The following is a 15063-nucleotide window of genomic DNA, read 5'->3' on the forward strand; positions in this document are numbered from 1 at the left end:
GTGGTCTTTGCCAATTTCCATGGTATAAATACTCCCAGTGTGGTCAGTTTCAAGCTACCAATGTGATGTCACTGAACACGGAGTTGGGAAGAGATGAACACAATTGGTTCTTGTGACACAGTGCAAGCCAGTGCCAGCCACCCTTGCCAATTTTCCTCAATGAAATTTTTAAATGCAAATCAATCAGTTTTTAGGGTCATCCAAACTAAATCAACACAAAATCATCAATTATTTTTTTATTTTCAATCTTGGTAATTTGTTTATTAAAGAAACTAACATTTCACAGGCAGTATGAAATGAAATTGGTCACCTCAAATGTTTCAGTGAAACACACACACACAGACACACATACCACACATCACACCACCATAAGACAATGTCCTGCAATAATTGCCTAGAAACATTTAAAATACAGACTTCTTTTAATTTTCTGAACATTACACAGCTGCATAGGGCATTTTGAGAAAATGGACTTCAAATACATTGTTTTTACTGAGACAAGGAAAAATTGCCAAGAAGTCATCAGACCAATTCAAAATGAAATTGTTATTCTTGCTGTAAATCAAAGTATATATTTAAGAGAGTTAAGGTTTCCTCGTCACAACTTTTAAATCAGAGTAAGCCATTTATAATATTTGCTATCTCTAAAGAAACACACAGTGGAGCATTGCATGTTTGAAAAACTGTTGAGACTTGCAGCATTTTCAAGAGCTGTTCTTGGAATAAATAAATAATCAGAGGTTGAAGATTTTTTAAGAGCTAGGAAGAAAAAAAGAAACAAGACACTACATTCAGTGGAAGAAGGTGATGAAAAGGAAAAGAAACATCTTGTAGGAAATGATACAGAGGAAAATTAAACAAGGAATAACTTTGTCCAAATTAATGACAGATTATTCATCAATACTGGATCCATCTTTGTAGAAAGACAAGATGCCTAGAAAATGGGAACACAATGTCCCATTGAGGAGAAAAAGTTGGAAAACTCACTTTACTTTAGCAGTATAAACACCCTTAACCATCAACAGAGAATCAGAACAAGGTTTCTGTTATGTTATTAGAGCCAATAGAACTATCAAAACAAAAGCTCCATTAATGGTTCTCAAATTATGACATGGATCAGAATCCCCTAGGAAGACTGGCTAAAATATAGATTTCTGGGTACTACAGCTATTCTGATTGAGTGGAGGTCTGGTGTGGCACTCAGGGATCTGCATTTTAACAAGCTTCCCAGTAAATTCTGAAGCCCATGGTTTCTGTTAAACCAAAACATGCTCAAAAGTAATATAGCCAAACATCTGTGAAGCCACAGTTCCATGATAAGATTAGGAACGTGTCTATGCCGTTTCCCTATTATGCAAATGCATCCTCCTTAGAAATATGTCTGGATCCTTTATCTTCTGCTTCCCTGAAGGTCGTTGTTATAACAGCACCTTCATCCATCTATCAACCAATCAGAGTCTCATCTCCATACCTTTATACTCTTGCATGCTCCGTAAAGGAAGAGAAAAGTGTGTGTGTATGTATCTATGTATGTGCAAATGGGAGGGTTGGGGGTGCACAACGTTATAGTTTTGCTAGAAAATTCTCTTTTCGAACAGAACCAGCCAAAGAGACATTTTTGGCTCTGGTATAGTGATTGAGACAGTAATCCCTATTGAATTGAAATCATGGTCTTACTAACCTAGCAGTAGAAGACCTTTTCTTATAAAAATAAGAAATTCTCAGTATTCCCAATTATCCTTTTAACCAACCTCATTCTATATGACATATACTCTTATATTACAGTCCCAGAGGACCCGGATCCCATCTACTGTGCTCAAGAAGCATTCTACCTGGATTACAGTTGTTCTCATAAGTGTATATTCAACATGGACTCTCCAACAGAGATAGGTCTTTTATCTTGTACTCGAGAATGTAATAAATTGCCCCAGGACTCTTGGATCGTGATGAAAAGAGATTAACTTCCTCCTTGCCTCCCATACTGAGTAGGTAAGTAAATAGTTTCCTAACATGAATTAAACTCAAGCTCTTCCATAAAAGTAATAATGGTAGACATTCCAGCTCACAAGGACACCCCTTCAGAGGTTTAAAACTCAAAGGATGGGTGTGAAGGTGTGTGTGAAGATCACAGACATCCAGAATGGAAGAGGATGTTTATTGCTTGTTCAGATGCTCCCTTGTCCTCTTTGTCTCCTGTTTCTTTTATAGGACTGAAGACATCCATGCATTTCGGACAATTAACCAGGATCAATTTCATTTAAATGCACATTTTCAAGAGAAAAGACCTATGTGTCTTCCTTTTCTTTACATGTTTGTACAATATGTATTTTCTTTGCACAATTAATGCTGCACCAGTTCATTGAGAAGGGTTGGAATTTAGTTATCAAAATCAGTCAATGGATGGGGCAACTGTGTTTCCTCTCCTCTTCTGCTTGCAAACGTTCATGAAGAACTTTATCACTGTGATCCACTTTTAAACTGATACACCTACTAGGGGTTATAATGTTCCCATAAAAAGCTTTCCATGCTTATCACTTTTATCTTTTAATAAGTTTGAACATCGGGACATATTGCTCCATCCAACACTGGTGCTTCGGGTTGAGTTTCTATCTCAGTGCACAGCATGAAAGCTTGGGTCCATCTGTGTCACACCAAGTCAAACCTCTCTTGAAGTGATTTATTTATAGTCTCATTTGATGGAGTGGAATGTTCTGTAACTCATTCAAACTATTACAGAAGCTTTGCTAAAAGGTCACCACTGCTCTTTAGAGTTTCCAAATCTGGGCACCATCTGGGAACTTGTTAAAGATAAGGTTTTCCACTGGCTTTTTCCATACCAACTAGATCCAATTAGCAAAAGGGTACTATTCAGAGAAGTCTGTGTTCATGTTTAGAGAGACAGAGATAGACAGAGAGACAGAGAGAACTCAAGTAAATTACGGTTAGTTGTCTAATAGTGTGCAGACTCATTTTGCACCAAATTGGAGTGCATGTGCCAGATGACAGTACCATTTAATAGACCTGAATGGAGGTGTCAGTCTTGAAAAAGTTAAATAGAATTTGCTTTTAAATGTTTTTGAGTCAGTACATTCTTCAAGTTAGTCTTGGGAGTCAACTCTAAAGGAAAGTGACTCTTACCATTTACTCAAAATTCAATAGGAAAATGAGAATTTATTCCTTGAAGTAATAAAGGCTATGCAAGTTAATTCACTCTTTATGGCACCAACAACGTTGAAATTGTTATAACTTTACAGTTTTAGTCTAGGCCTAAAATTGGCTTCTATTGGTCTTCTGCCCCCTTGCTTATGAAACAAAAATCTTGAATTTTCAAGTCCTCAAAAGTTCAGCTGTAAAACTGTAGGAGGCCAACAAGAGAAAAAGGAAAGTTTCCTTCCAAGCCATCTCTAATCACTGCTGGCCAGTTCTTCTCTCTCCCTCAAAATACTAACTATGGCTTTTGACACATCCCTGGAAAAAGTCCAAATGTGGCAAATGGTAGAAGCAAAATTTCTTTACCCTCCTGCCTAGAACTTCCATTGATATGGATGAGTTCTAGCTGGTGCTTTCATGGGTGGAACATGGAGGTCAGCTACTGCCCACCACTCTTGCCCACATCTGCAGATGAAATATGTAAACACATCATGAGATCTACTGAACAAAAAATCAAAACTCCCTCATTTGGTTGGAACTCCTGAAAGGATCCGGACCAAAGAGGCTGCACAGTAGCAGCCCAAACACAGGCTCATTGCCATTTAAAATATTCTGAGAAGTGTGTGTGTGTATTTCTAGTAGGATACCTGGGAGAGGAGAAACTTAAAATCTGGATCCATATTTTTGTCTCCACAGTTCTGAGCTGAAGACATTGAAAACACAACATCTTCCTTGCTTCAATTAAGCTGGTGCAGAAACCAAAATTGTCCTTAGAAAGGGAGAGAAATCCATTTATATTCCTTTTGAGGCAGAGAGGGAAGTCTTTCTGGCAAAGTCTTTAGGTTCCATTCACCAGGAAACTTAATCTTCAAGTTCAAAGCTGGTCTCATCATAGAGTTCAGGGCGTGCTGACTTCCTGTGCCGGGAATATTTCAGATATAGGAGATCACCCATCTCATCCAGGGCTTCTAAAACCTGCAAAGAGATTGTCTGTCATCACTTATCTTTAACTCCTAGTGGCTCTGTTCTCTAGAGCCTCAGAGAGCCACAGTCTTCTTTTGCCAGCTTCTTTGATTTTAAAGAAGAGGAGAAAGATCTAAATCATTAAGGTGTGGTTTATAAGCCAGTCCTTGAGGAATATTAGATGCTAATTCATTTTATTTCATATTCTCTAATAGTCTAACACCATATTATGAATGTTTAAATTTATATTTGGGGTGGAGGAGAGAAATAAAAGCATCCAATCCATGCTGACCCTTTCAGGCTTTATTTTAAAGTTTAATGCCTTATATATAACCTTGTGGAAGAAAAAGATAAGGTTGCAGATTACACGTGGGTTATATCTTCATGATACAGCAAATCAACCCGGCCAAAACCAAAATGGAGCATTATGGGAACGGATTAGCATCCTCCTCTCTCCTACCATGCTTCACTCTCTCCCACCCAGCTTTTAAACACTCATCTCTGTGTTCCATAGAACAAGAGAAAGTAAAATGACAAGGGACCAAGAACTCATTTGTTTCAATTCTCTTAATTCAGGCAGGTAAATATTTCCCCAATTTTACAAATGAAACAACTGAGATCCAGAATATATAAAATGCAATTCTTACTTCTAGTCTATCACTAATCCTATGGTTTTGGCCATGCCTTTTTAACTCTTTGGGGCCTGTTTTTCTTAACCTGTCAATTGAGGAGGAAGACAATATTAGAGTCTAATGCTTTGAAAAGGTAAAGTGAGAGTTGGTCACATTAGAATGAATGACTAGCAGAGCTTATGGACTTTCCTCTTTGCAACGTCTTTCAAATTGACATCAATTAAGATATCCATCAACATGGCAAGAGTAGTTTACTCCTCTGTGGTTCATGAGTGATTAAAATGTTCTTTTTACTTCTCTGTATTTCTAATTTTTTACAACAAATCTAAGTACTAATAAAAAGTAACAAAGTTATCTTTTAAATGATGCCAATTTGGGATAGTTTCTATTGCTCTTTGCTGAAGGTGGGGGATGGAGTAGCTCAGTGGTTTTCCAAGTGGCGTAACTGCTCATTTGTGGGATATGCGAGACAATTCACGGAGGGCGTGGGAGGAAAACAGAATTTCTATTCATTTTAATCTCAACTTTTTTAACTTCTATTTTTGTGTTGTTATATTATGTACATAACATACTGGTAATGTATATATAATTTATAAATGGATTTATGTTGAAGCCCGCTGATTAAAGACTACCAAGAATACACTTGTACTCAAAGTTAGCTTGCTGCAACATGGAAGACAGCGCTCCAGAAGAACCATGGAGCATCCTAGTAACGGGAAGTTGGGAAGGGCAACTTAAGGCATTTGGACTTGTGCCTGAGATGATTCTAAGGAAGCAGGGACCAGTTCTAGGTTGGATGCTGTCAAGAAGTGGGAGAAGTTCAGTGTTTGGCTATGTGTAGAATTCTTATTTGGAAGGCTAGAGGATTAAGGCGAGGCTAGAGCTCTCATGGGTAAAGGAGCAGCCATCACTTTGTGTTTGTAGAGTGGCCTCGTCTCTGTCTTGTTCCAAACATGAATGACTTGTCTAATATTTTTTATTTCTGTGAGCATTAGTTATGTTCAGTTGCTACCTTAATGCCCCAGCTGTTGAAGGGGTCATTTTTCACACTCTCTTATATGTATATTAAGGAACCTGTCAAAGTTTTTATTGATATGGGTTCATGATCTCAAAAGTTTAGAGGCATCTGTGTAGGTGATGTCTCAATGCTTCTTCCAAACCAGGTATTCCAGACGAACTAAGAACTTGTGAAGAGAATCACAAGGTCTGGGATCTGGAGAACTGGGTCATCATGAGTACCTCAATGCTGTCGGATCACAAAAAATACAAATCCGCCTCTGCTGTCCATCCTGTCCTGTCATCTCGGGGAGCTTGCTCCTAGCCAGGACCTCTTCTCTCCTATGCCTGAAGCCCCCTCTCTTCACTCTCTTCTTCCCTTAATGTGTAAACATGCCCAAGTCTTCCCCCATTTTCAAGGGCTTTTTCTAAACCTATTTTTCTTGCCTTTATAGTCAAACTTCTTGAAAGACTTGCCTACTCTTTCTTATCACCAAATCATTCCATTTAAAAGAAATAATTTGCTAAAATTAATGTGCTGAAAAGATACATTTATTTTAGAGAATCTGGACACTATAGAAGGGTATGAAAAACAATAACAGAAAGTTCACCCATTATCGCAATACCTAGAGTTAGCTCAGTTGTTAATATGTCATTCAATAAATTTTTATTGTGTACCTACTATGTACTATACACTGGCTGAAGTGCTAAGAATATAATGGTGAGGGGCCGGCTCCGTGGCTGAGTGGTTAAATTCACGCGCTCCACTGTGGCGGCCCAGTGTTCGGATCCTGGGCGCGGACATGGCACCGCTCGTCAGGCCACGTTGAGGCGGTGTCCCACATCCCGCAACCAGAAGGACCTACAACTAAGATATACAACTGTGTACCAGGGGATTTGGGGAGATAAAGCAGAAAAAAAAAAAGGATTGGCAACAGTTGTTAGCCCAGGTGCCAATCTTTAAAAAAAAAGAATATAATGGTGAAAAACATGGTCAGTGTGTGTGTGTGTGTGTGCATGTGTATGTGTGTGTATAATTTGAGCTCAAAGTACCCTCTTCACTTTTTGTTTTCCTTCTTACCAAAGCCCTCCAGTACATAGTTGTATATTCTAGTTTTAGGTCCTTCTAGTTCTGCTATGTAGGATGCTGCCCCAGCATGGCTTGAGGAGCAGTGCTAGGTCCGCACCCAGGATCCGAACCAGCGAAATCCTGGGTCACTGAAGCAGAGTACACGACCTCAACCACTCAGTCACAAGGCTGGCCCCTCTCTTCACTTTTTTATTCTTTGTATTCTTGTTTCTGTTCCCTGCATTCTCCTGATACTATCCTCTCTGTGGAACGTTGTGCTCCTACTAATTGCTAATCCAATAGTTTCTTCTCATCTCTCGCCTCACTTGCACTTTCTGCAGTTTCTTGGGGACATTTCGATCCTCCCCCTCCTTGAAACTTTTTCCTGTTTACTCTGATTAACACTGTGTTACCTATGTCTTTTCCAACTGCTCTGGCTCCATCTAAGTCTGGTTCCTCACCTGTGATTCCTGAGTAGACAACTGTGGGAGCATAATGGTGGGAATGAGTTATTATGTATGAAGTTATTATATATGAGTTCATGCATTATATATTCATATAATTATATATTCATTCCTTATATATTCATATATTATCATTAGTTTCTTATTTATTAGTATCTCCTCTTGGACTTTTTGCCCCAGGGTTTTGCACATAGTAGACAATCAATAGTGTTTGCCAAACCTCACTGACATTGTGAGATAGTTCTATCAACCCCAAACTTATTGAGATGGCTTAGTTCTCTGATTTTACTCATCCACATATAGATTGAAATCAAAGGACAATAAAATGTGGTTTTTAAGTCATTTAGACCGCGTTTAAGTCTGGCCAATGTGATAGATTTGTCTTTGTTATTTGTTTTCCAACATGTTGTTTAGTTGGGTCATATTTTATTTGTATGGATTTGATGGCTATGAAAAATGTCAGGAGGCAGGCACTTAATGCTGAAATAGCATTTTAGATTAGCTTTTGCATTTAAGAGCAATTAAATAGTACAACAAGTGGCTACTCAGTCAGAATTTTCTCTAACACCAGAACACACTTGACTCAAGTCTTCACTAAACTGATTTTCTTTTCTATCTACTCAGTTGATCACTTTCTTGGCATGTCCTTTTTTTTGAGCAGTGAGATTTTTTTTTTTGTGGGGAAGATTGGCCCTGAGCTAACACCTGTTGCCAATCTTCCTCTTTTTGCTTGAGGAAGATTGTTACTTAGCTAACATCTTTGCCAATCTTCCTCTATTTTTGTATGTGGGATGCAGCCCCAGCACGGCTTGATGAGTGGTGTGTAGGTCTGCACCCGGGATCCAAACCTACAAACACTGGGCTGCCAAAGTGGAGTAAGGGAACCTAACCACTATGCTACCAGGCCCTAGCAGTGGGTTTTATTGGTGTTGTTTTCATAAACCATCCAAGAGAAACCCAGAGAAACCCAAGCTAGCTCAATTAAAGAACACGCTCAGAATACAAGGTACCAGTACTGGAGATTCTGTTGGCCAGTGGTGTACTCACCGTGTCTAACTGCTCCCGGGTATGTGCTGCTGAAATACAAAACCGAGCCCGAGCCTCTGCAAGGGGAGTAGCTGGAAATCCAACGACCACGACCCCAATTTTTCTCTTTAATAGATGCCTTGCAAAAGCCCTAAGGGAAATGTAAATAAGGAGGGTAACTGAGAGATGACAAAATTATGCTTCAAAAAAAGGAATATGGCTAATTGACTTTTTCTTTTTTATAAGAATAAATAGAAGATGAGTGAAGTTATTAAACTTCTGTTAAATACAATTGACAAGGAAATAGGGCAGTCGGTCACTTGATGGCACCCATAACTGAGTATGAATATTATGAGGCCTGGCACACTCATTAGACAATTGCGAGTCCTGAGTCTTTGACACTGAGTGGAAAATGTTGATGTACGTGATCTTGGTTTATCAAGTCTGCATTGATGTAAACTCCTTTATCTGCAGGCTTCCTAGGAATAAATCCAAACAGCTAACATGACACAATTACGTAAAAAAAGAATATATATTAAAGGCAAACCTACATGTTTTAAAAACTTAATAACAATAATATATTGTGGAAATTTCAAGAAGCCTGTACTTAGTGACTATAATTTGAGGACCAGGATCAGAGGGATCCAACTCCAAGCCATATTCTCACTCCAGGGCCAAGGATTTTACTTTCCATCAAACCAGGATAGGAATAGCAAGGGTCTCCTCATTTCTTGTGTGTGAATGAACACATCGGATATGTTCAGGGATAGTAAATCCACTGGTTGGGCTAAAGGGGGAATGGGGCAGGAGGAAGACAGGGAAAGAACTGTCCACATGCAGAGAGGCTGGCTGATAGATGCTGCCTGTAGGATATAAGTCATACAACGACAAAGCTCTTTGATGCGGCGTAAAACCTTTTAAAGCTATGAGTCCTTCTCCTTAACCACTTCTAGCCTCTTTCTTTTCCAGAGCTAATCCCAGTAATGATTCGAGAATATCAAGCTCTCAAAGTCTGTACATTTCTTGTGCCAAGAGCCCATGTCAGATAAAAAGGCATGTGCCCCCAAGTGAATCTTTTCCCCCTTGGAGCTCAGTTGTTCTCTGCAGGAAACCTTAATTACTGAGTGGCTCTGCCCACAAGTGAGGTAAATGCCTCAGATCTGTTCTTAGCATTAAGAGGTTGCTGGTGTATTATTTTAGGCTGGAAGCTGACAGCACCACAGAAACCTTCCAGTCATAACTCAGGAAGAGTTCTTGAACCAGACATGGAGAGCAAGCCTGCTCGTTCGTTCATTCCTCTCACTATTCAGCGGTCTGTCTTTTGGTTGCCTCACAAAGAATGCAGGTTATCAAATGAAGCTGTGGACATTGCAAGACATTCTGAACACACAGCCTCTCTGGCCCCTGGCTCAGGCAAGGCAAGATTCGTCCTTTGATTTGAACTGTGGAGGTTACAAGGAGATGAAGCTTTCTAACTGAGAAAGCTTGAAAACAGAGGCTGTTCTTTCTCTTTCTTGATCACCCTCTGGAAGGCTGCCCACAGAACTACACAGGATGAGAGCTCATAATTGTCTGAGAAACAAGTCAAGTGCTTTTATTGCAAGAGTACAAACCACCTGACCCATGATCTCAGGCCAGTTTTCAGGACTCCCAAAAGACCGTTTTCACTGTCTGCATGTTTCTCTTTGTACCAGAGGAAGCGAATTTTGTCAAAGAAGGTAGAGGAAAATATATGACTATTGATTCGTTAGGCTAATCTGAGGACTCACTGGAGGACTTCTGAGTTTAAAACTTACACTCCTAAACCTAGCCTCCTTAAGTTAAGGTTTATGATTGCCCTGAACACTTTAGATAATAAGCCTCTGGGTTTATACTCCCCAAAGCAAATTAGAGCCCGCATAGGCTGAAAGAAACTAAACTATGTGAATAATAAGAATAACAAAAACCGTTAGCTGTTGCATTGCACGCAGCATCACTGCATCTTGTGTCCCACCATCTTCCGAGCGTGTGATGAGGACCGTGGAAGGAAAATGTAAACTCTGTACCAAATAGTAAATACTACACATTCTTGATTATTTAAGTGCATGTTTGATGGGCAAAAGCATATTATTCTGAACTCCATACAAGATTCCTGTGGTAGAGTTGCAGCAGAACTTTGTTCAAAAGGATAACTTGCTGGAGATTAACTTTTCATTCTGCGGTAGGTGGAAATGTGGAGAAATTACAGTTCTTTAATAAAATCAAAGGTTTTTAAATGAGCAAATGAAAGAAATGCTTATACACTGGCTTATACAATTAACTCTCTGTTTCCAAAGCTTCTCTATACAAACTTTCCATTGAAGAAATATCAGAGAAGGAAACAAGGCCAGACAGCAGGCAAGCTCTTGCCAGCAACTCCTGCCAACAATTGACGATATTACCTTTTGTAACTAACCTGTTCTAAGTGTCCTTAAACAAAACAAATAATTAGAGGTTTCTTCCCATTGTAGTGATTGATGCTTTTTGATGACATTAAAGAGAATTAAACTTATACTCTGCATTGGTTTAATAAGATGTGCATTTTTTCCCTGTGGACTAAAGCTTGAGAGGCTGTGCTGTGCATTGAAAAGGGCTCTGGGTTAGGAAACAAATGGAACTGGTTCTGAATTCTACAACCTGACTGACTCTTAGAAAGTAGTTTGACTTTTGTGGGTCTCAGTGACCACATTTGTAAACTAGGGCTAAGCACCCCACCTCAGTGGATGATCACTGGGTCTAGGAGACTTACTTAGCATATAATCAATATTCAGCAATGGTAGCTCCTCCTTAAAAGCAATCTTAAATTGGAAGGCACTAGACAGTTTGATGTATCATTCAGTGTTTAACATAGCGTAATTGATGCTGAGTATAGCAGGATCTTTACCTACTATTTTCCTGGAAGTTCAATTTTTATTAATGTAACCAAAGATTGCAGTAATAATTTGGAGAGCCAGTCAACTACAGTGACTCAATCTTGCACTCAGTGGAAACTAATTATAATAATCGTTGTAACAGTAGAGGTGATAATGGCTACCATTGATGGAGTGCTTCCAGTACACCAAGCACTGTGTTAAGTGCTTTGTATACATTATTAACGCTGTTAATAAGAACAGCTAACGCTGAGGAGCTCCTGTGCTAGAGGCAACATGCCAAATGCTGATAGACTTCATCTTGTTTAATCTTCACAATGACCTTATGAAATAAATACTATTATATTCATTTTAAAAATGAGTAAACTAGGCCTTCAGAAGGTTGGGTAACTTGTCCAAGATCCCCCAGTTAGGAAGAGGCAGAGTGAAAATTCTTTTTCATTCCAAACACTTCACTACCCCATAGACCTAACTTTTACATGAAGCTCTCTCAGTTCCATTTTCATTTTCACATGGGCTGTTGTTCAGTCAGGACTCTTGCATGTAAAGGAGTAGGGGAAACTCTCTCTCTCATTCTGTTATTGTACAGTTGAATTCTTGCATTTAAAGGCATTTGTTTTTTTCTTCATGGACTCTTCTCCTTGGGTTGATTCATTGTCCCAACATGTTGAGATTCTAACTCCAGCTTCCATCATCAAAGTCGGAACTATCCAGCACACTCCCTATTGCCACCCTCCAGCATTGGGCACTTCATATTCTCAAAAAGAAAACAAATTGATTTTTGGTGTCTTTATCTGAGCTAATGATAAAATATTAGATAGATATGAGCTAAGTGTGGAATCTTTCTTCCAGAACACAACATTTTCCCAACCACTCTGAATAAATGTGGTTTTCTTTTGTGCCTTCCAAAATCACACGGTAAAGGGTTTTGGTTTGGTTCTGCTACTTTGAATTGCTGTTGTCATCCCTCTTTGCCATTAGCACAGAGCAGGATCCTATGTGATGCCTCTGTAGCACACTGTCCCCTTGGCCACTGTAGGCATTGATATCCTGACTCAGATCCATGAACAAAGTGCTGAGTGGTGGTAATGCTGTGGCACACTAAACAACTTGTGTGTGTTAACTCCTTGTTATTTTGCTGCGGTGAAATGACGCAAGAGTGTACTCTGAAGAATCAGTCTTTGGGGAACTTGTAACTCAGTTCTGCCAAACATGAGTTCTCAACTAATAGCCCTAGAACCTCTTTTCTATACTTCTGATACTCTGCCAATTTATTAGAGAGTCAAACAGAAAGTTCCAACAATGGGGTTATGTTAAAGGAGAGTCAGAACCTCTAGAATCTCATAAATACATGCTATTACTTTCCGCTATGAGCATGGTCCGACACATGAATAAACAGTTTACATTTAGAAAGGATTTTAATTAACTTCTTTTTAATCACAGAGGTAATTGTTCTCTAGAAGGCTGGAGAATGGCTCATGTATAAAATTGTCTATGCCATGCTGAGAAAAAGTCATTTTTTTCTCTTTATTCAGTTGTTATTACTGCTCAGTTTCACAGTTGCAATCAGTGGAAAACAACTCCAAATAGGCTTACAGGAGAGGCATTAAAATTTTCTGTTAAGAGCACGAGCTTTGGAGCAAGCCTAGGTATGGGTTTGCCTCTTGGTTTTACTGCTGCTTGACTTGTGTGACTTTGGGCAAGCTGTTTAACTGCTCTCAGCCTCAGTTTCCCCACACTTAAAATGAGGCTGCCTTCTTCCGAGGGTGGCCATGAGAGTCCAGTGAGAGGAAGCGCAGAGCCTGGTAATGTTGTTCTTAAATGTTCGTCTGCAGAAGTTCTCCCTTGGGGCAGGAGGAGGCACAGGACCATCCTGAAATTACAGTTGAGGCCTAAGGGAGGTGACTCCCTCAAATTCATAGAGCTTAAAAATGGTAGGCCTAGCACCTGGTTCCCTTCCTCTAAGACCTGTGACAAGACCTTGCCCATGGGCTGGCAGGTGGCTTCTGAGAAGCTGTACAAGTGACTTCTGAACTTGGCACCCCATTCAAAGTGCATTATCAACTCCTATGCTGAAAGAGGCTCATAATGTCAAATGACCATCTTACATCACCTCGGGGCTTAGGTGTTATTCTGAGAGTCTGTTGGATACTCACGCTACTTTACCAGGCATGTAAAGGAGCAGGGGAATAACAGGAGATTCCTCATTGCCATAGATAATGAATCCCATTTCATTCAGTCTCTGTCTGAAGTATCTTGTGTTTTTTGCAAGCTGCTGTACTCTCTGCAACCCTGGAAGGAGACAGGCATGAAATCCATCAATTCCCACCAGGAAGAGGGAAGCAAAGGTCAGGTTGACTTGGCAAGCATTCCTAAGTCCTTATGCAGGCCTGCACCATTAGCTGGGAGGGGTTTGAAGGAGGGCAGGGAAATACCTCCTGGTGAGCAGGTGTGGCAACTGAACTGATGCCCAGGACTGCCCTGGGCCTGGAAGGTAGGATCCAGGCAGGTGGTGCTGCTGGGTGCTGCCAGCAATAAAAAGCAGGCTAGTCTGCATGGCAGTGGGGAGGGTATCTAGCTAGAAGGAAGGAGATGAACTATCCTTTACTAGGTACCTATTATGTACAAACTCTGTGATAAGTGCTTTAAAAAGGATAACTCAGGAGGAAGGAGTGTGACAAGGATCATACCCCCCCATACCATTCCAGCTATTGGTAGAGGCTTTTTAGCCAAGCTGAGCTTTAAGTTGCCTTGCATCTAAGTCTCTAAACAAAGAATGTTTCACCCGACCTGAATGTGAAGGAGTAGCACATCCCTGGAGAAAGATAAGTTCAGCTGAGACCAGAACTCTTTTGTGAGGCATTTGGCCATGGTAGAGTGATAGAGGGAAGGGAAGAGGAGGGCCTCTGCTTTCCTCAAGCAGAAAAGATGACAGTCTTGGCCTCAAACAGAAGGTTGAACAAAGTACATGTATCTATTTCCAGGTTATTGGTGCTTCAGCTCAAAAACTTATCCTCTGTCCTCAGTGTGTGTCCCAGTGGGGAGGTCACATACATGAGATGACACAGGGAATGAAAGAGTGGAAAGAGTTCTGAAGACACTGTCTACTCCAGTCCTGCCTCTACTCAGGTAAGTGGAGAAACCAGCCCAAACTAGGGAGTGTTTGCTCAATAAGGAAGGTTGAATAGGACTGCATGTTTAAGTCTCCTTGAAATCAGTGCAATGTTTGCAATTTGATGCAAGGTTGCAATTCAGCAGGAATGTGCTGATACAGCTGACTGCATTCTGATTGGTTAGGTGTCCATTAAACTGATCAGAGCTGTTGCATTATCAGTTATTCAATATTTTGAAAATCACTCCTGGGTGTCTGTAACTCTCTACATGGAAAATGGGTGAAAATTTCAGTAAACATGTCAATCATGGTCCTCTAGTTCCTTCTTGGAGAAATAACCCAAGATTGTGCCTAGACAAATTTCCTGCTTAGCATCCTTCCTTCAGGGAACCATGATGTTCAGGGAGAGTTGGTCCCACCTTTCCTCTTTGTTACAGGTAGCATGTGACCAAGGCCTGGCCAATTGGACTACTTCATCCCCTAATTATTGGTTCAGTGTTGGAACACAACCTGGGTCTAGTAGAGTCTTTCAGATCTCCTGAGGAAGAAGTGTAAGAATGAGGTCATCCTCAAGCTATGTTTTTGTCGCTGTGTGGAGAAAATCTCCTTGAGAATGACGTTGACTCAGAAGAAAATCAAAGCACAAGACAGAAAGATTCCTGAGGGCATCATTGGAACTCTTGGGTCTAGCCATGCTTAAGTGAGTCCATCCTTTGAACTGTCCCTGTTGTGTGAACCGATACATTTCTTTTTCTTACTTAAG

At 40.2% G+C, this 15063-nt stretch overlaps 1 protein-coding gene across 1 annotated transcript in view; it reads right to left on the reverse strand.

The window, feature by feature from the left end:
- Nucleotides 1-221: 221 nt before the first annotated feature.
- Nucleotides 222-15063, reverse strand: part of SPTLC3 (serine palmitoyltransferase long chain base subunit 3) — a 113733-nt gene continuing 98891 nt past the window's right edge. The window contains exons 9-11 of the mRNA XM_046678288.1: nucleotides 13345-13480; nucleotides 8322-8451; nucleotides 222-4125 (exon numbers count right to left, since the gene is read on the reverse strand). Of these exons, the coding sequence (XP_046534244.1) occupies nucleotides 4012-4125; nucleotides 8322-8451; nucleotides 13345-13480 (380 nt within the window). The 3' untranslated portion in view covers nucleotides 222-4011. The remainder of the gene's footprint in view (nucleotides 4126-8321; nucleotides 8452-13344; nucleotides 13481-15063) is intronic.

This window comes from Equus quagga, chromosome 12 (assembly GCF_021613505.1).
Source record: "Equus quagga isolate Etosha38 chromosome 12, UCLA_HA_Equagga_1.0, whole genome shotgun sequence".
In the NCBI taxonomy this organism is placed as follows: domain Eukaryota; kingdom Metazoa; phylum Chordata; class Mammalia; order Perissodactyla; family Equidae; genus Equus; species Equus quagga.